Here is a 27,350-nt window from a genome sequence, read left to right as displayed (position 1 = left end):
TTTGACAGAAAGTATGGGTCACATGATCAGATTACGACTAGATGATTAGACCAGGCTGAAAAGATACTGTAAAGTAGCGAGCATTTATATTTGATACGGGCTTTTGGATAGAACCTCAAGTACTTGTCATAAACTAGTGCTACGAGAGTTTTATATTGAGCCTTTTATTGGCCTTTAATTTCACGTGATAATATCACATGTCAAAACAATAACAAAAATGTAGGAGTACGTCAGCCAAATAAAGAGATTTCAAACTACTGCGTTTTCGTGATGTCTGCAATTAACTGTTCGTTTTCAAGCTTTTAGGAGTTTGTGATCGCATTTCGACACATTTTGCATCTACAACACAGCAGACTAAGACATTGTGAACCTTTTGATACCAAATGACTGTAATGTGAATTTGGTTGCGAGTAAACCTCTGAGTGGTGTTTCATTATCTTACATTAAAAACGATTACATAACAGCCATACATATACCTTAGAATAGAACTAGTCAAGCTGTATTATCATTACTCATTGTACGTAATTGTTATACAGCAGGTAAAATGGAAAGCAAAGGTCTGTTGCAGGAGCAGACAAATCCATAAGTTATCTAAAGAGGAAGCTGCTATCGCTGACATAGTAGGCCCCTTGAACATGTTTGACTGAGCTGAAGATTGCTGTGCCTGCTAGGTTGATGAATCGAACTTTCTTAGACTTTATTCTGTGTTCATAGTTGGCCAGGTACTCCCCGTTGACGTATATCTGTAACATGATTTAACGTAGATATTTGTGTTTCCAAGGCTATAACAGCGGATATAACCAATTATGCCTTTTTACATACATTTAAGACACTATCAACCCACCAATTCACATATTAAAACTTGATTCTACTGTCACCTCATAACCATCATCTCCCACATTGAACTGAACATAGAACTAAATAGGATAAACATAGGATAAATCTCCTCATCTTCCCAATCTCCATTATTCAGAGTGTTGAGTACAATTTCACCTGCAGAGAGCTTTGAAATATTAGGACACAAACATGCAGCAAGCTGCACTTCCTAATGAAGGTGATAGAACCCTGTATATCTGGCCACACCTCCCAATGGTAATTGAACCTTGTATATCAGGGCCACACCTCCCAATGGCGAAAGGATTCTGTATACCAGGCTATTACTTTTTGCTATCACGAATCATTGTTTCACACATTTTTATCATTTCATCTAGCTATAACATTTGCTTAAAATTCTCTTTGGTATTTTTAGCTAGTATATTAGATTTATGATTAGAATTTACGTTCATTTCTCACTTGTAGAAAGTGAGGAACATTGATTGATCAATGCTCATCTTCAACTCCAAGAAACTGAGCTTCAAATTGTTGGCTTTGTGTATTTATGCTTTTGTTAAACATTTATTCATTTTAAAAATTACACTCGCAATTTATCTAACTATCAAATTGAAAGCTTTCAGTAGATATGCAATAGAACGACGTAGATATAAATGACATTTGTTTTATTGTTACATGATGTTCACGTGGTTCACTAGGGAGCAGTTGTGTCGGTCTGGAAACTGCCATACATGGGAAAGAGAGACACGAATGTGGGCTGCACCAACCATAATATGTTTTGTTTGAGTTTGCAGCAGTAGATTAATTTGTCCTATTATATGATACTAGCTGCATTACCCGTCTACAGGAGCAGATTCACGGGCAGCATAAGGTTTATTGAGAGTTGGCTTTCATACCGTAAAACAACTCCAAATATGCAGTTACATCTCCCTTTCTCCATCTCTCCCTTTTTCCTCTCTCCCTCTCTCCCCTCTCTCTCCCTCCCTCCCTCTTCTCTCCCTCTCTCTCCCTCTCTCCTCCTCGCTCTCCCTCTCTCTCTCCTTCTCTCCCTCTTTCCCCTCTCTCCGTCTCTCCCCTCTCTCTCCTCTCCCTCTCTCCCTTCTCTCTCTCTCCCTCTTTCTCACCCTCTCTCCCCCCCCCCTCTCCTCCTCGCTCTCCCTCTTTCCCCTCTCTCCCCTCTCTCTCTCTCTCTCCCTCTTTCTCACCCTCTCTCTCCCCCTCTCTCCTCCTCGCTCTCCCTCTCTCTCTCCTTCTCCCCTTCTCTCCCTCTCTCCGCCTCTCCCCTCTCCCTCCCCCTTCCCCCTCGCTCTCTCTCTCCCCTTCTCTCCCCCTCTCTCTCTCCCTTCTCTCCCCCCTTTCTCTCTCTCCCTTTTTCTCTCTCCCCCCTCTCCTCCTCGCTCTCCCTCTCTCTCCCCTTTTCTCCCTCTCTCTCTCTCTCTCTTTCTCCCCTCTCTCTCCCTTTCTCCCCTCTCTCTTCTCCCTCTTTCTCTCCCTTTCTATCCCTCTCTCTCTCTCCCCCCCCTCTCCTCCTCGCTCCCTCTTTCCCCTCTCTCCCTCTTCCCCCTCTCCCTCTCTCCCTCCCCCCTTTCCTCCTCGCTCTCCCTCTCTCTCTCCCCCCTTCTCTCCCTCTCTTTGTCTCCCTCCTTTCCTCCTCGCTCTCTCTCTCTCCTTTTCTCTCTCTCTCCCTCTCTCTGTCCCTTAGTTCAACGCAACACATGCGGATAGACAACATTTTTGGTTTTTCTGTCGGGCGTATGAAGAAACAGTTTTCGGTGTGTGCCTACTTTTGAGCAGGCGACGTATAGCTGGTCATGGCTGATGCAGGGTGACAGTAAGTCGATAGCAGCTGCTCTCTTTCTTTTCACAATAGCGTATCGCAACCCTCGGAGTACTCGTGGAAGTTCTGTAATAGTAAGTTACAGTAGGCCTACTCATAGCTGGAAAAAAATTAGTAACTCGGCTGCTGAAGAAAATGAACATGACCCAGTATCACGAACAGCGGCAAAGTCAACGTTATTAAGTAGTGGAGATATCAATCAATTTATCTTTGTATAAGCTATCCTGCATTACTTATTAGAAGTCATCCTCTCATGTAAATTTTCTTTTAACTTTTACACAAATAATCTCAAACTAAATATGAATTGTTCACTACTATCTTGCATTCAGGATTCTTCTACAGTTTCCGTTTTATTGGATAATATGCCTGCAAATAGAGGCTTTTTGTTATTTTGTTGTCAGCAAAATAAAAGATTACTAACTAACTAACGATCGAATCGAAAAAAAGACCGCCATATACGGTAATTTATTTATACTGCTCATATTTGGGAGTTATCGGTGACTCAATATATCGAGAAGACAACTCGTACTATTAGCATATCAGTATTTATCGTCCATCTCTACGAAGAATAGCGGGTTACGTATTATAATAGAGGCGTGTACTAACCGGAGATTCTCGTTAATGCGCCCTAGCGGTGAAAAAAACACAGAATAGACACGCCCTTATATAAAAGTAGCGGCTAATAGTCGGAAAAGTACGGTACTCTATAAAGCGAACAGACAGATACACAGACAACGATTGCCGTTTATATAGTAAATGAAACTAGGTGAATGGCCACAACTTGGATGGATGGTTTAATAAAAACTTTATGCTGCAGCGATAATTGCAGTTGTTTTCGCCATATATTCAAACATAATTTTCTCCAAGATGGCGGCATGCTTATTTTCACCATGTTTCCATGGTGCGCAGTACTGCGAAGCAGCCCCCTCCGAAGTCGAGGGGTTTGTACGTTTCCATGCTGCGCAGTGGTTTTCAGCAAATACCGCAAATTAGCCAGAGAAGAGAAATTGTATAAATCGAATCGCCTGATGGAGAAATAGAATCGATCACGTATACCGAACGTCATAAACGGTCTTTTTATGATTCTGTCGTCATTATACTTTTATTTACAATACACATTCACAAGGTTTTACAAACCTTAACACACTTTTTACATTGTAATATATTTTTAATATTTAATATTTAATATTTTCAAGTATTTTTAAGTAATATAGTATTTAAACGTTAATTTAGGACTTGCCACCTATTTTTCGAAAAGTGTTGGCACCGATAACAAAGTCCAGAAAAGTAATCACCTCATCATCCTCGTGAATGCAGACCATAGTTAAATTTAGGTGAAAGAAGATCGGAAGAATAGTAAAAAACAAGATTAACAGGACAACCTCTGTACTAGTTTATGGTCCTCGAAGAATCCGTATCCACGGCATGAGAGCTATGCGCAGCCACTGCGCAATCGCTATTTCTTTGCTGCGAATTTGCACTGGCTTCGCACTGATCAGTGCGCGGTGATTTCAGTGCGAAATTGCCGTTTCCATGATTCGGAGATAGCGCAACTCCGAAGCACTGAGCATCATGGAAACATAGTGTTTGTTTAGTAGCTAGTTTCCCGTGTGAGACATGCATAATAATGTATCTGTAGCTAGATTTAAAATTTTATTTTAGCTCACATGAGCAAATGCAAAATAAAATTTAAGCCAATAGAGCCGCTAGTAGGAGCCGCTAGTAGGAGCCAATAGTAGGACTAGACTTTTATGGCAATAGACAATGTGAATATGAGAGATAGAGACAGGTTGTATCACTGGTTACATCATTTTGAGCAAGTCCGGGCATGTTATTTGGTCTGAGCGTTCTTACTGTGATCAACCTTTTTCGATTTTAATCTTCAAATATCTTGACAATGACATCGCACAACAAACAACATATCAACTGATAGACAAAAAAGTGTTTTCTTTTAAATATCAACTCAAGTTCAACTTTGATAGGACCCTGTATATCAGGCCACACCTCCTGAAGGTGATAGGACCATCTACATGTATGCAAGACGACATTTTTACCTTGGTCCCATCTTGGATTAAAGTGCAGAGGAATGTCTGTGTGTTTCTCTTCCTCATCAGAACTTGACGACGATTCGTCCGGAGTCTTACCTTGAAGGTTGATGCAAATTCTGAAAAAGGACAAACAAAGCTTTAACCAAATATCTAGTCTCAAAACACCTGTTTAGTCATCTGTCACCTTCTACAAGGTGTAGATGCTTGTAGGCACCTGCAAGCACATGTAGAGCCTTGGCTAATGCTAGATGTTCATATGGCTAGATGATTGTTGGCGCCTATAGGCGGCCCAAACTATATTCAGGTAAAATTTGCATATTTACACAGAATGCCTTAAATGCCTTTGCAAAAGGTTTTGGCATTTTGTGCTAAGAATATACTTCAGGCAAAGTCTTAGCCGGATTCATGTCAATGACAGAATTGTGACATAGGCAAGTATCTAATAGCATCTTAAATAAAATGTACTTTTAGTCTTCAAAACATGAACAGCCACACTCATAACACCTTCTACTGGTTCACTTCTGATTATTACAATTATTATTGAATATTACATCCATACACGAAAACAAGGCTCAAATTTGATTAATTTAGAGTTATCGTCTCAGCAAGGTAATGACACAAAATGAGGCAACTCCAACGCCTCATTATTTACAATCTTGTTGATGCACATTTCCGTCTAAAAACAGTCATTTTGCTGTAAACTCCAAATGACCAAAATGCAATAGTGAACACAATTTTCAGGATATTCCTGAATTGAAAACTTTACCTGAGATAGAGAGAATAATAAAGAGTCATGATGAATGAACTATAGGAACAATAAACACATCAGTTATGAAAATAAAACAAACAACTTGTTTTTCTCTTATGCAGTGCTTAGATCATGGATTACATACACTCCAGAAATACACAACAAACATTTCTGGTCTGTGAGTTGTGCCTCTAATAAATAATCAAACAGAAACTTTTGATATCACGGTGTTTCATTACTCACGATACTTTGACAAGTTTTGTTAAAATTTTGCACTTGTTCAAACTTTTCTCATCACAAAGTCGGAAACCTGCCACTGTTTAACTTCTATGTTTACTTTTCTAGATCATCCTTGACGGAGCCTATGACTGTAACAATGTCTCCCGACTTCAGACCTGGCACTTTGCGATAGGAGTTGTCTTCCTACAGCAGGTTATCACACTGCATCACTACTTCAGTGAATATGAGTCAAATTTCCAGATCCAAACAAAGAGAGAAAAGTCTACTGATGGTTTACGGATAGAGACGATATGATCAGCACTTACCAACGAGCCAAAGAATCTAACCTCCAATACAGACACATCTCCATTAACTGTTAGATGATGAGCATCCTGAGCATCACATCGATGATTGTATGTCACATATGGCTCACCATTCACATACACCTGCAACAGTTGTCAATATATCAAGCACAGGACTAGCTAGTCATGTATACCAGTAATAACTGTCAATAGACTGACATTTGAGTCATCATTAGCAAACACCAGTGACGGCTGTCAAGAAGCTAAACCTCTACAATAATTGTCATCAACATGAATGACAGACATCACTGGATGCTACCAGATGGAAAGCTCAAAACAGAGAGTGTGAGAATTTTAAACGCATGACTATAATATCTTGTACATGTATTCTGTCATGGCTAGATGCAGGCTTGTGTAGCTTTACATATGTTTACACAATTCTAGATTAACTAAAAATGTTATGCATGACTAGCATCTCTCCATCTGCTGCAACACAGTAGCTGCTACAAATGTCAATAAAGCCCAGCTTACCGAGTAATAGTCATCTTGCACCTGAATGCCGATCTTGTAGACTTTTCCAGCCTCAAATGGGAAGCCACCTTTTCTCTCCTCTTCTCCGTACTCACCACCTAGTCTAAAATTCCTAACCGTTTCTCCTTCATAGAAACGTGGGTTGAAATGGAGTTGTCTTTCCTCATCAGAAGCGTCACACGCCAAGTTGACATCAAACCTTAAATATTAACAAACAATCTAAACAAACATTCAGACTGGAAGACCAAACACTTGCTTCTTATGGTCCAATCATTGATAGAATGTGTCGGTCTGTGAGCGGGGCTCATGTCCCAAGTCGGATATGTGAAATAGGTCAATAGAAGACAGAGACATATTTATAGAGGAGGTACGACTGGCTACTAGATGCAAGGGAGATATGACCCACCTAGGCTACTCTGCATTGGATATTGAAATCACCCAGTGGCAACAGTTAAGAAGTGTGGTAAGTAATCGGTTAGTCCCACATATACTGTTTCCGTGCTTCGAATTGGTTTGGAGTTGCTTCCACTCTGATTCATTGAAGCGGTAAAATCCAAATGCATTTAATTTCGTTTCTTGCTCATAAAAACGTTCACTGCTGATGAATCCAAATCGATAACGCTTGGCTAAGCTCTCCTTATTATAAGCAAAAATCTTTTAGCTCAAACATGTGGATCACTGCTATGAAAACATTCTACTGCTTCTCTTCTCACTGCTGTCTTTGCTTGAGTTTTTACCTTTACATAACATTTATATGTCAAAGATGGCTTGTTCGTACGAGGATGATGAAATAATTATATTTTCTAGCACAACTTGTTAATTACGCAAGAATTGGAAAGTAATATGAAGACCTGTTTGACTTTGAAGTATACATCACGGATCTTGGAAAGATCCATAGCGCAACTCCGAATCATTGAAACAGTCGGGAGCAAGTTCGCCGGCAGCAGGCAACTCCAAACTTATTTGAAGCAAGGAAACACGGTGATTATGTGGACTGCAGACTATTATGGGAATAAAACTGCTCCAACTTTCCCTCAGAGTTCGTTGGTTTCATTCTCTCTCTTTTGGTTTTATTCTTCTCCGTATTTTTTGAGATGTTAAAACCATGTTTACAATAAAAACAATCTCATTTCTGCCGTCACTGTGAAAATATGAACAATAATATTTATTTATATTTAAAAGCAAGAATACTAGATATTAGTTTGACTACTTGGAAATACTTGGTAGGTTTCTGTAGTATTTCGAGTAGGCCTTGAAAAAAATGATTTTCATATCTTGCCTATAAAATGGCACCATACTTTTAATGCACTTTTTATGCTTTAAAGGTTACTTTGTTAACTGAAATACATGACAAGTCGTGAGTGGCGAATTCCATATAGATTTTCTTTGTTCGCATTTTTCCAACTACGGCTCACCTGTGAAGGCTGTCACAACTGTCAGTCGTATTTATCCAATTACACCGACACGCAAGAATTGTCATTAACTATTTGTGTCAAAAAGCAAAAAAAGTACACCCGCATAAGGTGTCATGATTTTATGGTCATGTTGAAACTGCTGCAGCTCACCTGTGAGGGTTGTCGTGAACAGCAACAGTCACATTAACCCAGCTGCCAGGAATCAGCTCCTGTGGGATGATGCTGTTGTAACGAGCTCCCTAGAAAGCGAACAGAAAACTCCCTGTAATTCAGACATTCTATTCTCATCAAGTCAGTCACACAGTACTGAATAAGTATGATACATGTAGTTCAAGGAACTACTTACATCAGTAGTTATGGCTTAAGGAAAATTTTAGCCTTAGTTGCTTCAATGCTCACAGACTGTCAATACTAATAGATACTTACAAAGTATGCTGTGAATTCGACATCGGTAAATTTAGCATCACCATCTATGTAGATGTGAGAGACGGAACGGATGTCCACTCTATGGTCGTAATTGCAGAAGTGGGCTCCATTAACATAGACCTAAAGGGGACAGTAGATCAAAGTTTACGCACAATATCCCTATAAGCTGACCATCACTGATTCAACGATGCAATTAATCAACAATTTTGAGCCATTCACAAGATAACAACAGTAAAAATCCGCAAGTCAAGAGAGTTTTATTACGCAGAAATTTGGATCGAATCCATCATGCTTCAAAAAGATGAAAACAGAATTTGCGGATGCGTCGAAAAATGCTGTGCCAGCTATTCTATTTTAATTGTTTTCCAAATTTTAGTCATTCTTGTTTTGATTTGAGCAGTTCAGAATGCACCGCTATGGCGTAGAAATCCTTATCTTTTTGGCAAATCATCCACATCCCTTATCTCCATTGAATCACTTATTGCATGGCAACTCAACGTGTGCACAACTCCAAATCCACACCATAGAGATGGTGATTCACTGGCTACTAAATGACAACATGCAATAGCATATTGGAAATTCATCATGCTTTATGCTTTATCGATGTATCTATTTACAAGAGCAGTAAGTCTAGAGATGAGGTTTAACCCTTTTGCAGGCAGAGCGACATTGTCGTTTCCCGATACTGACGCCAATGGACAGAGCGACTATTATGTCACCACACGAATGTCTTTTATAAATTTATTTCTGGTTACCTTATTGCGTTTTTTTTATTTAATATTTTTACTAATAGTAAAATGAAATATATTGGTCAATGTTAGCAACCAAACAATTAGCAGTTTTGATAAAAATTGATCGTTTTTCGCAATGCTAAATGAATGAAAAATCGGAAATAAAAACCTATTTGAATAAAATAGAGATTTTTGTTTGTAGCTTGTTTATGCTTCTGTTACTGCTTTCTGAATATTTTCCCAGAGAGCAACAACTTTCTTTTACTGTCATGGCGTCCTCCAAAGGCTATAGGCAAAGATATAGAGGAACAATAATAAGCACATGATGTCAAGACTGTGGTGTAGGCCTCTGCAAGGGCAAATGCTTCCAAAATTAGTATAGCTAGAGAAACACTTATATAAGAATTTGAATTATAAATGTTTACTAGCTGCATTACCCGCCTACAGGAGCGGATTCGCGTTCAGCATAAAGTTTATTGAGAGTTGTCTTTCATACTGCAAAACAACTCCAAATATGCAGTCTACTAAATTGTTATCCTGATCAGAGTATGTATGCACATATACATGTCAATGTTGGGGAGAACAATGGAAATCTGCAATGTGTCTTACAGTTAGATGCGTGTCACATCTAGTAAATATTCTAGATTCATGTGTCTAGATTCATGCATCCGTTCATACCAGTCTATATTTGCAGTTGACGATCGCGCACTTCTGCCACTGAGCCCCCGCCTCGGCTGACCAATCTTTACTCGCTTTACCAGTTGACAATCACGCTTTTGAACTTGCCTCGCAATCAATCGGTTCGCACTCGCAATCAATCGGCCTGAGCGCCTCGCAGTCAATCGGCCTGAGCGCCTCGCAGTCAATCGGCCTGAGCGCCTCCCAATCAATTGCCTTGCACTCTCCTCGCAATCAATCGTCTCACACTCGCCTTGCAATCACCTCTCACTCGCCTTGTAATCACCTCTCACTCGCCTTGCAATCACCTCTCACTCGCCTTGCAATCTCCTCTCAATCGCCTTGCAATCACCTCGCACTCGCCTTGCAATCACCTCTCACTTGCCTTGCAATCAATCACCTTGCACTTGCAACCAATCGTCTTGCAACCAATCGCCTCGCACTCGCCATCTCATTCATCCAGAAAGCCGCGCCTAGAGACTCTCGCTGTACTCGAGGCGAAAAAGGTCTTCCGCGCATCCTCGAGTGACGCGATGGCCCAAGGCCTAGCTGTGCTACCCGGCGCTGCCCGGGTAGTAAAAAAAGTCTTTGCACACATAATTTATTTATTATTTAACATATAACAACATGCGCCATTCGAACTTTCAAGCTACATATCATGAAAGAAGTGTTTTGTGTAGATGAAATAAATTAGGAGAGAAAATAAAACAACTGTAAAGGTTTTCAAACTTTTTCAAACAACTACAACTTTCAAACTTCATATCATGAGGAAAAGGTTTTGTGTAGGACAACTGATTTAAAAATAAATAAAACAACTGTAAAGGTTTTCAGACCAATGTAAATTTAAAATTTCATAACTTTCAGCGACCTATATATTTTGATAACGTATAGTGGAACCTCAGTTCTCAAACATAATCAGTTCCAGAAGTTTGAGATCCGAAACAATTTTTCCCATTAAAATAATGTAAATTTTAATCCCCTTCAAAGCGAGAAAACAACTTCGGTAAAGTATTTTTTCCACATTTTACACCATAAGCTGTACTTGAGCCTGGGTAATAAAAAAGTCTTTGCTCAGAAAATCTATTTGTATTTAACATATATAACATTTGCCATTCAAGCATTGAAACTACATAGGTAACATGAGAAAAAATAATAGGAAAACATGATAAAAACATGAAACCTATCATGAGAAAAGTGTTTCGTGTAATTGAAATAATTTAAGAGAAAATAAAAACAACTGTAAAGTTTATCAAACTTTGTCAAACAACTGTAACTTTTAAACTTCATATCATGAGGAAAAAGGTTTTCTGCCAGTCTAATAAATTAAAAAAAATAAAACAATTGTAAAAGGAATTATATGTAAATTTCAAATAATTAGCAAGTAATAGCTAGATTAAGTCAGTTTTGCAACAATTACAATAAAAGATAACACGGTAATGATACAATTAATACAAACTGAGAAAACAAAACAAAATTTGTGAATATGTTGAATTAATAGTAGCAACTAGCAATAGATATACAGTCAAGGTGTTAATACATATACAAGCAAACTAGCAATAGATTTACAGTCAAGGTGTTGATAGATATACAGGCAAAATAGCAATAGATGTACAGTCAAGGTGTTGATACATATACAGGCAAACTAGCAATAGATTTACAGTCAAGGTGTCGATACATATACAGGCAAACTAGCAATTGATTTACAGTCAAGGTGTTGATACATATACAGGTAAACTAGCAATCAATATACAGTCAAGGGGTTGATACATATACAGGCAAACTAGCAATAGATTTACAGTCAAGGTGTTGATACATATACAGGCAACTAGCAATAGATTTACAGTCAAGGGGTTGATACATATACAGACAAACTGGCAATAGATTTACAGTCAAGGTGTTGATACATATACAAGCAAACTAGCAATAGATTTACAGTCAAGGTGTTGATACATATTCAAGCAAACTAGCAATAGATTTACAGTCAAGGGGTTGATACATATACAGGCAAACTAGCAATAGATTTACAGTCAAGGTGTTGATACGTATACAAGCAAACTAGCAATAGATTTACAGTCAAGGTGCTGATACATATACAGGCAAACTAGCAATAGATTTATAGTCAAGGGGTTGATACATATAAAGGCAAACTAGCAATAGATTTACAGTCAAGGGGTTGATAGATATACAGGCAAACTAGCAATAGATTTACAGTCAAGGGGGTGACAGATATAAAGGTGAACTAGGAATATATTTACAGTCAAGGTGTTGATACATATACAGGCCAACTAGCAATAGATTTACAGTCAAGGTGGTGATACATATACAGGCAAACTACCAATAGATTTACAGTCAAGGTGTGGATACATATACAGAAAAACTCGCAATATATTTACAGTCAAGGGGTTGATACATATAAAGGCAAACTAGGATTATATTTACAGTCAAGGGGTTGATACATATATAGGCAAACTAGCAATAGATTTACAGTCAAGGTGATGATACATATTCAAGCAAACTAGCAATAGATTTACAGTCAAGGTGTTGATACATATTCAAGCAAACTAGCAATAGATTTACAGTCAAGGGGTTGATACATATACAGGCAAACTAGCAATAGATTTACAGTCAAGGGGTTGATAGATATACAGGCAAACTAGCAATAGATTTACAGTCAAGGGGGTGATAGATATAAAGGTGAACTAGGAATATATTTACAGTCAAGGTGTTGATACATATACAGGCCAACTAGCAATAGATTTACAGTCAAGGGGGTGATACATATACAGAAAAACTAGCAATAGATTTACAGTCAAGGGGTTGATACATATAAAGGCAAACTAGGATTATATTTACAGTCAAGGGGTTGATACATATATAGGCAAACTAGCAATAGATTTACAGTCAAGGTGATGATACATATTCAAGCAAACTAGCAATAGATTTACAGTCAAGGTGTTGATACATATTCAAGCAAACTAGCAATAGATTTACAGTCAAGGGGTTGATACATATACAGGCAAACTAGCAATAGATTTACAGTCAAGGGGTTGATAGATATACAGGCAAACTAGCAATAGATTTACAGTCAAGGGGGTGATAGATATAAAGGTGAACTAGGAATATATTTACAGTCAAGGTGTTGATACATATACAGGCCAACTAGCAATAGATTTACAGTCAAGGTGATGATACATATACAGGCAAACTAACAATAGATTTACAGTCAAGGGGTTAATACAAATACAGGCAAACTAACAATAGATTTACAGTCGAAGGGTTGATACATATGCAGGCAAACTAGCAATAGATTTACAGTCAAGGTGTTGATACATATACAGGCAACTAGCAATAGATTTACAGTCAAGGGGTTGATACATATACAGGCAAACTAGCAATAGATTTACAGACAAAGGGTTGATACATATACAGGCAAACTAGCAATAGATTTACAGTCAAGGGGTTGATACATATACAGGCCAACTAGCAATAGATTTACAGTCAAGGTGGTGATACATATACAGGCAAACTACCAATAGATTTACAGTCAAGGTGTGGATCATAGACCTATTAACTATACTAGACTGGGCAATGCCAAGCCACGTTGTCCTACATAAATAGCCACATTCTTCACGACGTAACGTCAACGCTTTGTTCACTCGCAGCTGGTCAGGCAAGCGAGTCATCATTGTTTACATTAAAAGAATGGCAGAGACAGCTTTGTTGCTACATGTAATTTGACATAACTACTAAAGTACACAAGATATTGGTTTAAAACTTTAGATGCAAAGCTTATACACTATGCATTTCCTGCCCTGAAAACTTGTAAACATAAAGTTGAATATTTCATATGTAAAGTACGAGTAAAAATGTATATTGATCTATTCAAAAAGTATTGCAAAATTATCAATGTTGCCCTATGCTACGGGCTAACATGTCAGATAGCTAGGTGTACAAACTGATTTCAAATGCATACACACTGGTAAATGGCACACTGATAGCAGTCTGCCATGAATATAAATGTTGGGTCTTGGGTGTTATGCAAACAGCATCAGAAAAATCGTAGAAAACAAATTACAAATGGTGCAATTTTCTAGACATATTGTGACAGGCTACACATGACTAAGGACGACCAGTCGGCTGAGCTTTGATCTAAGATTACTTTTGTTAGCTGCTACCTTTGTAGCCTCATGGTAAATCCTAATTCTGACATATCTGGATGTGATAGTTTTAAATAACGCTGCGCAAAAATTTTTATTCTTGTCCTGCAAAATAATCAGTAAATAATTGCATTCTTATGCAACCATCATAAAGTAAAAATCTTTTCGTTAGGTTTAGCTACACTTCTAAATATAGCACAGCCATCACCAAACTCATTTACTAGCCTATGTCCACCTGCCATGGTGATGAAAAACTTCATGAAATGGGCAGCACTTCGTCTACTCCGGGGTTGACACCTCTTTGTGCGAAGCAACTTTTCAAATATTAGCGCCAGCAATGAACTCTAAGAAAAAATTTTGAAAAAAACTATTATTTGTATGCATATCTCAGAAAAATCCGCAAGATTTCTTGCTCTTCATATCTAGGTACCTCTCACAACCACACTTGACAACAATTGGAGTAAAATTTACCGTCGAATCATTTCCAGTGCTGGTAGTTGCTCCACTCTCAATGGCTTCCTACTTAAAACTATGGCCTGGACTAGGCAAAGTGAACAAAGCAACAAAGTGAACATAAACATATTTTCTGATGCTGTTTGCATGACACCTAAGAGCCAACATTTATATTCATGGCAGACTGCGATCAGTGTACCATTTACCAGTGTGTATGCATTTGAAATCAGTTTGTACACCTAGTTATCTGACATGTTAGCCCATAGCATAGGGCAACATTGATAATTTTGCAATACTTTTTGAATAGATCAATATACATTTTTACTCGCACTTTACATATGAAATATTCAACTTTATGTTTACAAATTTTCAGGGCAGGAAATGCATAGTGTATAAGCTTTGCATCTAAAAATTTTAAACCAATATCTTGTGTACTTTAGTAGTTATGTCAAATTACATGTAGCAACAAAGCTGTCTCTGCCATTCTTTCAATGTAAACAATGATGACTCGCTTGCCTGACCAGCTGCGAGTGAACAAAGCGTTGACGTTACGTCGTGAAGAATGTGGCTATTTAAGTAGGACACAATGCTGAGCCGTGATGCATTGGATTGCCCAGTCTAGTATAGTTAATAGGTCTATGGTGTGGATACATATACAGAAAAACTCGCAATATATTTACAGTCAAGGGGTTGATACATATACAAGCAAACTAGCAATAGATTTACAGTCAAGGGGTTGATACATATAAAGGCAAACTAGGATTATATTTACAGTCAAGGGGTTGATACATATATAGGCAAACTAGCAATAGATTTACAGTCAAGGTGATGATACATATACAGGCAGACTAACAATAGATTTACAGTCAAGGTGATGATACATATACAGGCAAACTAGCAATAGATTTATAGTCAAGGTGTTGATACATATACAGGCAAACTAGCAATAGATTTACAGTCAAGGGGGTGATAGATATACAGGCAAACTAACAATAGATTTACAGTCGAAGGGTTGATACATATGCAGGCAAACTAGCAATAGATTTACAGTCAAGGTGTTGATACATATACAGGCAAACTAGCAATAGATTTACAGTCAAGGGGTTGATAGATATACAGGCAAACTAGCAATAGATTTACAGTCAAGGGGGTGATAGATATAAAGATGAACTAGGAATATATTTACAGTCAAGGTGTTGATACATATACAGGCCAACTAGCAATAGATTTACAGTCAAGGTGGTGATACATATACAGGCAAACTACCAATAGATTTACAGTCAAGGGGGTGATAGATATAAAGGTGAACTAGGAATATATTTACAGTCAAGGTGTTGATACATATACAGGCCAACTAGCAATAGATTTACAGTCAAGGTGGTGATACATATACAGGCAAACTACCAATAGATTTACAGTCAAGGTGTGGATACATATACAGAAAAACTCGCAATATATTTACAGTCAAGGGGTTGATACATATACAAGCAAACTAGCAATAGATTTACAGTCAAGGGGTTGATACATATAAAGGCAAACTAGGATTATATTTACAGTCAAGGGGTTGATACATATATAGGCAAACTAGCAATAGATATACAGTCAAAGGGTTGATACATATACAGGCAACCTCGCAAGATAACAGATATTGGTTGATAACAGAGTTGGTTTAGAGCCAAAGTGTTCCAAAGCCAACTTGTAAACATACTAATAGCTATATTGCTACTAAATCTAAAAAGTCAATGTCAGCTCTGAATCTCTTAGTAACTTCGGTACTAGTACTTGCCTTATTAGCATAATCTCGGGAAATTCTTTTAGAAGTCGCCATGGCAGTAAACTAAAGTCAAACTCTCGAAAAATTCGGTAAATAAAAGCTAAAACCGAAGCAAGAAAAATAAAAGTTGATAAACGATTTAGAACAATTTTCTAATTTTTTTTGAAAGTTTATTTATTCATCACTGCTAAAAACGATCGATTTTTTTTAAACCTTGAAGTCAATATTTGAGGCTAACCGAATTTACTATATCATAGCTTGCTATTGCTAAAAAAAGTAAACAAAAAACGGCATTTAGCTAACCAGAAACTGCAATAATAAAATACTTTACCGAAACGACAAAAACGTAGCACTGCCCATTAGCAGCCGTATCGCAAAGTGACAAAAACGTCGCTCTGCCCACGAAAGGGCTGCAACAACTACTGAAAAATAAAAACAAAAATGCTTGCTGCTAGTTTGAAGTTTAAATTTTTCTTTGAAGATAAGTTAATTGCCTGAACTGAAACACCCAAATAAATATCTACTAGTAGCCTGACAATGTAGAGTGTAGTGAGAGATTATCAAGTATTATGCTAAAGTACGGACTGGGCCAATTGATTGGTGCAGGTATTACAGTGTCTGCCCACTAAGCTAAATGTCATGGGTTCAAGTCCTGTGCAAGACAATTTTTCTATCTTAATCTCTGATCCTGGCTTCAGACATACACTGAGCTTTTTGTAGTAAAAATTTCTTGCTTAACTCTTTCTCGACCAAAGGAATTTTTTTACCAGGACATAATTGCATAGATGCTAACTAATATTTGACAAAGGTGCATATAAACTGTCATAAACTTTAGCCAGTAGTCTAAAAAACATTTAAATAGCAAATTACTTAGCATAAAACTTCACAGCAGGTGATGCCATGAAAATGCCACAAATGTGTTGCAGAATTATCTCGGGTACCTTTTCAGCCATTTCCCCTACTACTGTGAGCATGTCCAAGTCAAAGGAGTTATTAATATTATTACAGCTAACAATAAAATAATCACTCTCTGTAGTACTATTGTTCAATAACATTCACTTAAAGTCTATTGATCTACAATCAGTGAAACTCTGTAACAGTAATATGCTGGTTATTGCTAAGAAGAAATTGTGATAAAAATACTTTTGAAAAGGTTTAATAGCAATAAAGGTTTGTAGAATTTTATTTTGAAACCACTTCGCAGTCAGGCCACTTCAAACATCAAAAATAATAGCAAATCGTAGAATAATATCCATACTTTCTGATAGAATTAACTAAAATTGGTTGCAACTACATCGTTAAGGCTCATCTCACAAATAAATTGCATATAATCCATTCACTCAATGCATATTTCCTTTTGCTCAAGTACAGGTACTATTGGCTAATAAATCAACTTCTCACTAATCGAACACTGCACAAACCCTACTAAAGCCGCACCATGTGACTCTTGGCCATCTGCCAACACTGTGGCAATTAACTCACACTACTCGGCTCGCAGTATTCACAGTGGCTCAGGTTGTGGTTAAAATAGTTATTCACATAATACACTGAGAGTTAATTATAATATGTAGATAATGCAGGTAGCGTTCTAACCTGCTCATGGTCCAATAGCTGTTGAATTTTATCAAAAAATAATTAAAATGACAATCAGTAGTCTTTGGGTCGGTGTAGATACAGACAAGAAATAACAATTTAACTTACATGAATCTGTTCCCATTCCATTCGATCCTCCATAAATTCTTGACACAACTCTTCCCTTATTGCCCAGTGACAGAAAGAATGCCAGGTACAATTCAGTCACTAAGGGATGCTGACAGGTGTCAACAGGTTCTTGCTGAGCTAGAAACAGAAGTGGGGTACTTGAATTAGAATAACACACTTTCTCACACTCCTCGTGACTACAGGAAGTCAAATTTATGAAAAATTACTTGATTCTGATTCAACGTTAAAGGTTTACTTGCAACAAAATTCAAATTACAGTTATTTGGTATCAAAAGTTTCACAATGTTTTACTCTCCTGTTTTGCAGGCTCAAAATATGTAGAAATGTGATTAAAAGCTCTGAAAGCTCAAAACGAACAGTTAATCGCAGCCATCACGAACACGGCCGTAGGTTGGAATCCCTCTCAAAACGGTTCAAATGTTATGTAGTTGAACATGATGTGCTTCTGTTTACACTTTCATCCAACCTGATTCGTCAAAATAATTCTACAATTAAACTTCACACATTCATAAAACACTGTCTACTGTCCTTACGCGTCTATTTCTTCATCATTGTACTGCTGTTACTTTGAGCACGGATATCTCCAAACCTAGCCTAATGAAACTGTAAAGTAGCGAGCATCTGATTTTGGTAAGGGCTTTCATGTAAAACCTAAAGTATTTGTCATGAACTAGTGCTTTCTATTGGCCTTTCATTTCACATAATAACATCGCCTGTCAAAACAATACCTACGCCGAGTTGAGTATGTCATCGAATTGATGGTTTCCAGCCTACAATCGTTTTTTTAAATGTTCGTTTTTGAGCTTTTAAGAGCTTGTAATCACATTCTCACGTATTTGGCACCTACAACACAACGGAGTAAGACATGGTGAATATTTTGATACCAAATAACTGTAATATGAATTTTGTTGCAAGTCAACCTTTAGTGATGAACTTACACAAAACTTTAGTAGATTTCATCGGAATGTGTGGATATTTTTCAAATTTGAAATTTTTGTTGATTCTTGAGACGATTTGACTAACATGTCTCAGAATTTAAATTGACAAAACTTCAAACATAAAACACTCAAAGGAAAAATATGTGCAAAATGATGTCATATGTTGTCATCGTTGTGGTGGTTGATACCGACTATTATATTCAAGTTACAGCGTAACGTGTCTCTGCTCTGTCTCTTTAAACCTATAGTCTTCATAATCACACTTGTGCTTGATACGAGTGTTTAACCGCAATCAAGTTCTATCAATTTTTAATCTAGAAATATTCTGACAGTCAGATGACCTCAAACATGAAAAACAATCGCAAATGATAAAAGATATCAACACTTTCTGATAAATCTACTAAGATTATGTGCAAATTAACTTTTAACAAGTCTTATAAAAAGCCGGTTTGTGCGGGATTTGAACTTGTGACCTTCAGTTTGGTTTCGTGACCTTCCGACCTTGCTGATGATTTGCCAATGTAGTCGCATCAGCGAAGATTCATTTCAAAATAAACGCATTAGTCTGCATCAGAGGAGATAAAAGCTATGCATCTGTGATTGGCTGAAATGCTGTATTATAACCACCTGGGTTCCATGTTATTCATATCCACTGCAAGCTAGTAGTGTCTGAGAGTGACTTTAGAATAATGACTACAGTACTTGTTATACACAACTATTTTATATATTCAAAGATATTCTCACTCGTACATTCTCAACATATCATATTTTTTTCTAGTTTTGTCATGAACTGGAGTAAGTTTTTGCATTGCCGTTTTTATCATAAAAGTGGAGCACTTTTCCCCAAGTAAAATAAAGCAACACAAATAGCTACGGAAACAATATTGATGATCCGTATTAGAATACAAACACTCTGAGTGTTAATTAGATAGCATAGTGGAAAATCATAAAGGATACCATTGGCCTTCACACAATTGAGGTCAATTCTCATTGGTCAATTTATTTGTCAACATGGCACAACATTTAATAGAGCTGGTGTGTATAGCCCCAAGCAATATCTACACTATGCATCTGCCATGCATTTTGCTGGTCTGTGTGCACCTGCACTTTTGGAATGTTTGCACTATTAAATTTTTGTAGCATTTTATGCTTTTTGATTACTAAAAATTGAAATTAAGCCTGGATAATCATTGAAAAACATAATTTTACTTCTAATTAACATTTTTATTGGAAATCAATAAAAAATGATGATTTACTTAAAATACAACTCATGGCTCGCCATTTAATGAAGTTTACTATAATAAGATTCATGCGGGTCTGTCTATATGAGGCCCCACTAAAAGGTTAGGAGAAAAATATTACTTTCAATGGGATTCAAACCCTCAACTTTCAGCGTGGTGGACCAATATTCAGACCCCTGCTATTATCTACCTATTTGACAAGAAATTAGATTCAAAGTAGAATATGAAATCCTTAGTTTGAAGGCTTTAGAGGCATATTCAAATAATTTGGGGTAATACAATTGTAGAGAAAACGATTTCATTTTAATCAAAGATAATTTCCTGGTGTAACAAATTATAGTTATCTGCTTCAGCAACTGATTCTATAAGACCTGAAAGTGAATATAGACTAAGATCCTAAATCAATGTGCTTAGAAATCATATTGACCTTACACTAAAGTTACTCTTTTGTTTATTTACTATGAGAAAAGCTGGCCATACGCATAGATACTTGCTATAACTATAATCATTATATATTATTATAATTACTAGTACCCTAGCAGTCAGGTGTGCTGATACAGACAGTCAGGTATTTCAATAAAACACAGATATTAAGTATTTGTACATTAACTTTAACATCGTAGAAGGTGATTGATTGATGTGAGTGATGGTGTGTCTAGTATAACTTTAGAAAGTTAAGTATTTTTCAGTATTTGAGCTTTTTTTATTTTCAATTGATCGCAGCTGAAACACTCATAGCTAGCGTAAAGCCTGGTTCCCATATCAATTGCGATAATCCGGCGGTAACTTGAGCAGTACAATGTTTGCGACGTTATCCTCAGTGGCATATGTTCACATATAAGCTGCATCGCTAAACATAATCGCGTAATCAAATAAAGTGTTCACTAGCCATGCGCTTCTATAATGGTGACCTCCACCTGTACAATGCATTCCGGGAACATATATGTACATGATACATACTCATATTGATCTTTACTATAATAAGTGACGTGTCCGTCGAAAAGCACACTAAGTGTATGAAGAAAAAAGATTGCACAGCACAGGAATAGAACACTGATATTCAGACACTGAATATCACAAAGTTTAGAGAACTAAAACTAATTCTGTGCATAGTTGTTGCACATGAGAATCTCTCCCAGTGCACGAAACTGCTAGCATACCTATATTCTGCTATTCCGACAGTGGTCAGAATATGTCGGTCTTGTATTGCTGTCTTGGTTTGGTTCAGGATAAGTGTGTTTAAAAATTTGAATTGTAAGTATTTCCCAGCGACAAAATCGAAAAACAGTTATCATACAAAAAACACAAAATTTGGTCGTCAAAAACAAAAGTTGTCCTCTCATGTGTGCCACATGCACCATAACCAAATCATCAAATAAATAAAAACGAAACATTTGTGGTCTGCTGACTCGCTAGCAAAAGGAACTGAGTGAGATGTGTTCTAAGTCATACCCATAGGAAGCAAACAGATGCGTGATTGTCACAGCCTGCTAAGGTTACCTATTACCAAGATCTCAGGCTACTGTTGTGATTACTGAACTGGGGAGCCATAGGCCTACCCACTATCAGTTAGGTCTTTATGTATATGAAATACTGTCCATGAGACAGATCATACTACTGCTAGGTAGATACATTAGATCAGTAAAAGACAGCGATAGACATACATCCCACCAGGACCAATAGAAATTGGATCAATACAATACAGTAGTCGCTCCTACAACGTGAATAATCCATTCCAGGAATGTACATGTTATAGGAATGTTATGTTACCTGAACAGTAAAAGACATGCAAATAGCCTAATCTGTTCTCAAATATTCTCAAATTCACCCTTTTGGTCCTTCTAAAAGGGAAACCAGACATAATGTTTTAATTTAATGACTACCACAACTGCAGTATTATTGGTTCATATTGACAACTTTTCTCTTTTTTTCGTAGCAATTTCATCTGATTCATGGTCTATGATTATGGTAATTTAACAACAAGTTAAAAGGAGCTCACACCTTGAATGGCGATTTATAAATATTTATTTTTTCTCTTTTCTACACACGAACAGATTTATTTCGTAGCAGAAAGGTACTAAATAATATTTTTGGTTTAAAACAAGGTAAAATAAAAATATATCTTTACTAAACTCAGATGGATCTCTATCCGTCTGTCCATCTATCCATCGCCAGAGTTTGAAGTTATGATAAAAGGTAGCATTTGACAGTATTCCATCTCGTGACATTCAGATTGGTAGACCGACGCTGTAACACCTGCACCCATCGGTCGCCTTCAAGTCTTTTTGAATATCCTAGAACACTTATGTACTCGCTTCATCTAACTTTCACAGTTTCGTGGAGTCATCCACTCGCGAAAATTTCATGAGCGAAACTAAACTAACATAACGAACGAGCGAAAACGCGGAATTAAATAGCTTTGTTTATTGAGTCCAAAAAACAAATGGCAGCAAGCGATCAAATTGCATTATCGATCTCAGCAACACAATTCTACCTGCGGCTCACAATTACAAACTAGTCCGAAATTGAATTTTTTTTCTTACTGGTGAACTGAACCTGAGGAATCTAATTATGTTTGTTCCAAAAAAAGTATTTCTGCAATTTCAATATGACTAATAGTCTAAATTCTCTCATTGGTGAACTTGTTTACAATTGTTAAATTATTATATTAAAAAATTATAATTTAAACAAATTTTTATTATAAACACCATTTCATAACAACAATAAAACTTTCCAATATATGTTCAAAGCCAAAGACGTGATAAGATAGCTCCGATACAAAAACTGTTAAATAACCATGATATAAAATTGGCTAAGGATGGTTTTGTATCTTATAAGAGTGTTTGTTGCACTCTGAGGTTTGTACATGAGCCATAGATAAACTAACTAGAGTGCTGATCACAAATCACTGAGAGTAGCAGGGAGATGATAACTTCAAGTTTAGGAGTATATGCATGACTAAACAAAGGATTTTCATATAGTTTCCTATCTACCCTCTTTATGGTACAGGAGTCGTGCACATAGGGCTAGAAATCCGCCTAGCAGTCTTGATTAGATCAACAAAAATGTTTTAAGAAATCAGCCAAACTGTCGTTTGTACTGGTTCAGTTTAGAAATGGCTGATCCTCTGTAACAGCCAATCAGATCAGATGGATTGAAGTTCTATTATCTCACACAGAACTAGCTAGCAAGTGCTAATAACCAATAAAAATAACGACCGTATTTGTGTACGTAACAACAGTTGGTAGGGTAGATTGTTCCACGTGCTCCTTTACAAAGCTTTTACGAATAACTCAAATGTTATCCTATGTTATCCTTTACAAAGGTTGTGAAAAAAACTCAAACATTGGAGGCTGAACGAGAAAGTCTGCCACAATTATATCAAACTGGCACCCAGGCAGCTAGTCCAGTGTGCTGTGAGAAATTATCAGGTGTGATGATAGAGCACAAACAATAACTATCTGTGTAATTATTGTGATATTTCAAAGGGTAGTAGATTGACCCAAGTATTAGAGTGTTCAGTCTACCAAGCTGAATATCAGAAGTTCAAATCTTGTATGATGTAATCTTTTTCTAATCTTAACCTGTGGCTACGGATGGACGGACAAGATTACCAATACATAGATCTAGACTCACCTCAAGTCTATGTATGGAGGATCCATAGAAGTAATAGTAGAAATCAAGGTGAATACAGCCAGATGTAGAGCAGAGGTGAGACATTTCTACAAATACCCTCATGTACCTATAAATAATAAACATAGGAAATCACTGCACCGTTATGCTCTGAGAAATTCAAAAGAATAATTTACGAGACAACATTGATAAATTTTTATGAACACGCAAGGAATTCAACACACAGAATCAGTTATGTAAGGGAGCAAGGGAGTTTGACAATAGAAAACCTGCAGTGCGTCTTCATGATTATGTTACAATCAATTTTTCTATAGAAACATTGGAGGCCTTCTCAATCACTAGTGTTACATGCCATCAATTTTTGACCGATTTTTCATCTTCGTACCACATGAATGGTTTGAAAAGTGGCATATTTAATTCTTCGAAGCGATTCAAACCTCCGATTCAAGGAGGGGTATTTTTAAAAACATCGTATCAACAACGACGTACTGCGTATAGTTTAAACATCGATATTCGTATTATTGCACAAATCTTTGCGACCGGAGGTTGGAGTTTCATCATCTTCATCGATGACATCTTTACAGCATTTCTACGCAGCTCTGTTTTCAACGTGTGTGTTCTAAAAACATTTTAAAACATGTTTATTTTAAAATGTTAAAACACAAACATTTTATAAATATTTCAAAATGCCAAAAGTTGTGGGAAGTTTTTCTTTTAAATTCAGAGTTATTTTCCAAAATGGTGAACTCTCTGTTCTCAGACGAGTTAGTCATCGCAAAACTCAACAATGGTTGTATTAAACTTTTCGTTAACGATAAATAGTCATTGTGAATTGAAAGCGGAAGATTCAAATTTGACCTTGAATGCATTTTAATAGTGTCAGCTGTAAGCAGTCATTGTGAATTAACTGTGTTTTATATCACAGCTGAATAGATAGTGTCAGCTGCGATGTAAAACATGCGCCCTCTGTAGCTAAATCGCAACAGGCTTATATAGAAAACTCGGACAATTTTGTTGTAGCGTGTGAACTCGTCAGCTACAAACAATTGGGAGTTGTGTGACCACTACTGTGAATCATGTAAGTTCGTCCTCCTCATTCTACGATCAAAACCAGCATTTTGAAGCTCAAAAATGCAGCATGTAATGTTAGTGATTGTGTCTGGCGACTTCTCAAGGTGTCAGACACAATCCAACCTTCTCAAGCCAGTTACAGCGCCTGTCACGACGGTATCTATCTCTATTGGCTACTGGCTAATTAAGTCATTTGGCACGTTGCAATTGACCTCAATTGATCAATTGGCATTCTTTCAAAGGGTTCCAAGCATATTCCACTATAAATGCATCTCCAAAGGTTGGCTACAGAAAAGACACATTTGGTCTGGCATGTAGCAGTGCCTTTAAGCACACATGAAATATTGAACCTTATTAAGATATGAATTAGGTAACATACATTCACTCATTTCCTAGCCTTAGTATACAAACATCATATACACTAAATACCAATCAATATGAGCTAATAAAATATTCAATAGTTACTATCCACATGGCAGAGGGGAGTTACTAGTACAAGTATTACCAGTGCTACTAGCCTCCTAGCTACAGCCTCAAGTACTTTACTATCTGGTATCGAGTACACATGTCTACTCTAGGTTTATGGTACACAGGCTAAGTTAGAGGAGTTGGTTGAAAATCATTTGTTGAAAATTAATAGTAAGTGATTGATTAATAAAGTTATACATTCTAAGAGAATAGTTAGTAGTAGGTAGATTATTATGATGACTATTATCAATACAGCCATATCTCAGCATACGAGTGTCCAACATACGAGAAATATGAGACACAAGCATATCAGACGGTGTTCGAAGCGACCACAAGGTGCCCCAGAATATGGAAGGCAGCTTTAGAAAACAACATCAGTCGATCTATTTTTTCCGATGAGTTTAGGAAAGTTTTTTGAACAAGCCGGCTAAAAGTGATGGTGAAAGCGATGCAGTAAGTGCCAAACTTGACAGATGTCATTCGAACAGCACATCTATACATGTGAACAGCACATCTATACATGTGAACACCACATAAGTATATGATCAGTACATCTGTACAAATGAACAAGAAAATTTTAGATACAAAATATCTGTACATATGTACTGCTAGACAGTACATATGTACAGCAAAAGTATACATATGAACAGCAAAAGTATACATGTTAACAGCAAAAGTATACATATGAACAGCAAAGGTATACATATGAACAGTAAAAGTATACATATGAACAGCAAAAGTGTACATATGAACAGCAAAAGTATACATATTAACAACATATATGTACTTATGAACAGCATGTCTATACATATGAACCACATGTATGTACATATGAACAGCATGTCTATACATATGACCAGCATGTCCATACATATGAACCACGTGTCTATACATATTAACAGCATATATATACGTATGAACAGCATGTCTATACATATTAACAACATACCTATATGTTTGAACAGTATATCTGTAAATAAAAACGGTAACACGGCAAATATGAACAGCTTGTCTGTACAAACAGCTTGTCTGTACAAACAGCTTGTCTGTACAAACAGCTTGTCTGTACAAACAGCTTGTCTGTAACCTTCGAATAAACTTAAAGAAAAATCAGCAATATTTATTTTGGTTAAGACACTCGAGAGAAAAATATATCTTTTCTTCTGAGCATTTTAACAGCGATCAAGTTTTGCCAATTTTAATCTGAAAACGTCCTGACAATCACATCACCTAAAACTCCAAATTTTTTAGAAGACAGATTATGGCATTTGAAAGCGTAAAAAGCTGTTGAGCCAGATGTCAGGAGTTCAAATCCCATAAGCTGCAATGTTTTTTCTCAACCTGCAACCGTGGTTGCAGGGAGACAGACACGGCTCTTATCTTAGTAAAAAAGATTAATATTTATATTAATATAGTACCCAGTATTATATTAACAATCCCCACTTTTTCATTAAGTGTGTGTCCGTTGGTCTGCACAAACACCATGTGTTTCCTTAATTTCCACACTCGAAAGCACATAGATTATGATTATGAAGTTTGACTGATTTCAGCCAAACTTTGTATGTATATGCTCCATGCCTTCCGATATATTACAAGTATATTTAGTCTCATAACCCTGAGTCATTGTTAGTGAGCCAGTCATTAAGTGACCATCTCAGACTTTATCTTTTCTCTTGTTTACTTAAATACTTTTGGAAACAGTTCACTACTCACCTGACTGGTTATCTGAAGGAATGATATCATGCCTCTTTACCGCCTGTGTCGTATTTTCAGGGCTGCTATAGAGAACCTGTAGAAAGATGTCACCATGAGTGTCAACTATTGTACCAGAGGTCATCATCGGAGTATTTGGCTAAGCACCTGTGTCTGATATTTAGCTCCCTACCAATATATACAGTTCATCTTTACGTTATCTATAAAAGTATTGTCTGTTGTCTGTCTGTTCACTTTTTCTCACAACCCAATCTTTATTCTTTGATTATTGTTTTGACTATTATTTATTCAACTCTCTTTTTAATCACCTCCTCTCCGCCTCTCTCCGCCTCTCTCTGACTCTCTCCCGCTCCCCCTCTCTCTTCAGCTCCCTCTTTCTCCATCCCATTCCCGCTCCTTCTCTCCCGCTTACTG

At 37.0% G+C, this 27,350-nt stretch overlaps 2 protein-coding genes across 2 annotated transcripts in view; one reads left to right on the top strand and one right to left on the bottom strand.

Moving 5' to 3' along the window:
• LOC137388592 (repetitive organellar protein-like) overlaps positions 1-27,350 on the top strand; it is a 62,196-nt gene that overhangs the window by 11,418 nt on the left and 23,428 nt on the right. The gene's annotated exons all lie outside the window — the stretch shown is intronic.
• On the bottom strand, positions 588-27,319 carry LOC137387106 (32 kDa beta-galactoside-binding lectin lec-3-like). The gene is made up of 11 exons (XM_068073406.1): positions 27,245-27,319; positions 26,937-27,012; positions 23,688-23,773; positions 8,358-8,477; positions 8,082-8,170; positions 6,517-6,715; positions 6,010-6,129; positions 5,802-5,887; positions 4,723-4,832; positions 887-993; positions 588-743 (listed from the first exon to the last, which is right to left on the bottom strand). The coding sequence occupies exons 1-11, from the start codon at positions 27,317-27,319 to the stop codon at positions 588-590; spliced, it is 1,224 nt and encodes a 407-aa protein (XP_067929507.1).

Source organism: Watersipora subatra, chromosome 2 (genome assembly GCF_963576615.1).
Source record: "Watersipora subatra chromosome 2, tzWatSuba1.1, whole genome shotgun sequence".
NCBI classification, from domain to species: domain Eukaryota; kingdom Metazoa; phylum Bryozoa; class Gymnolaemata; order Cheilostomatida; family Watersiporidae; genus Watersipora; species Watersipora subatra.
This window is presented reverse-complemented; position numbering and strand designations above follow the sequence as displayed.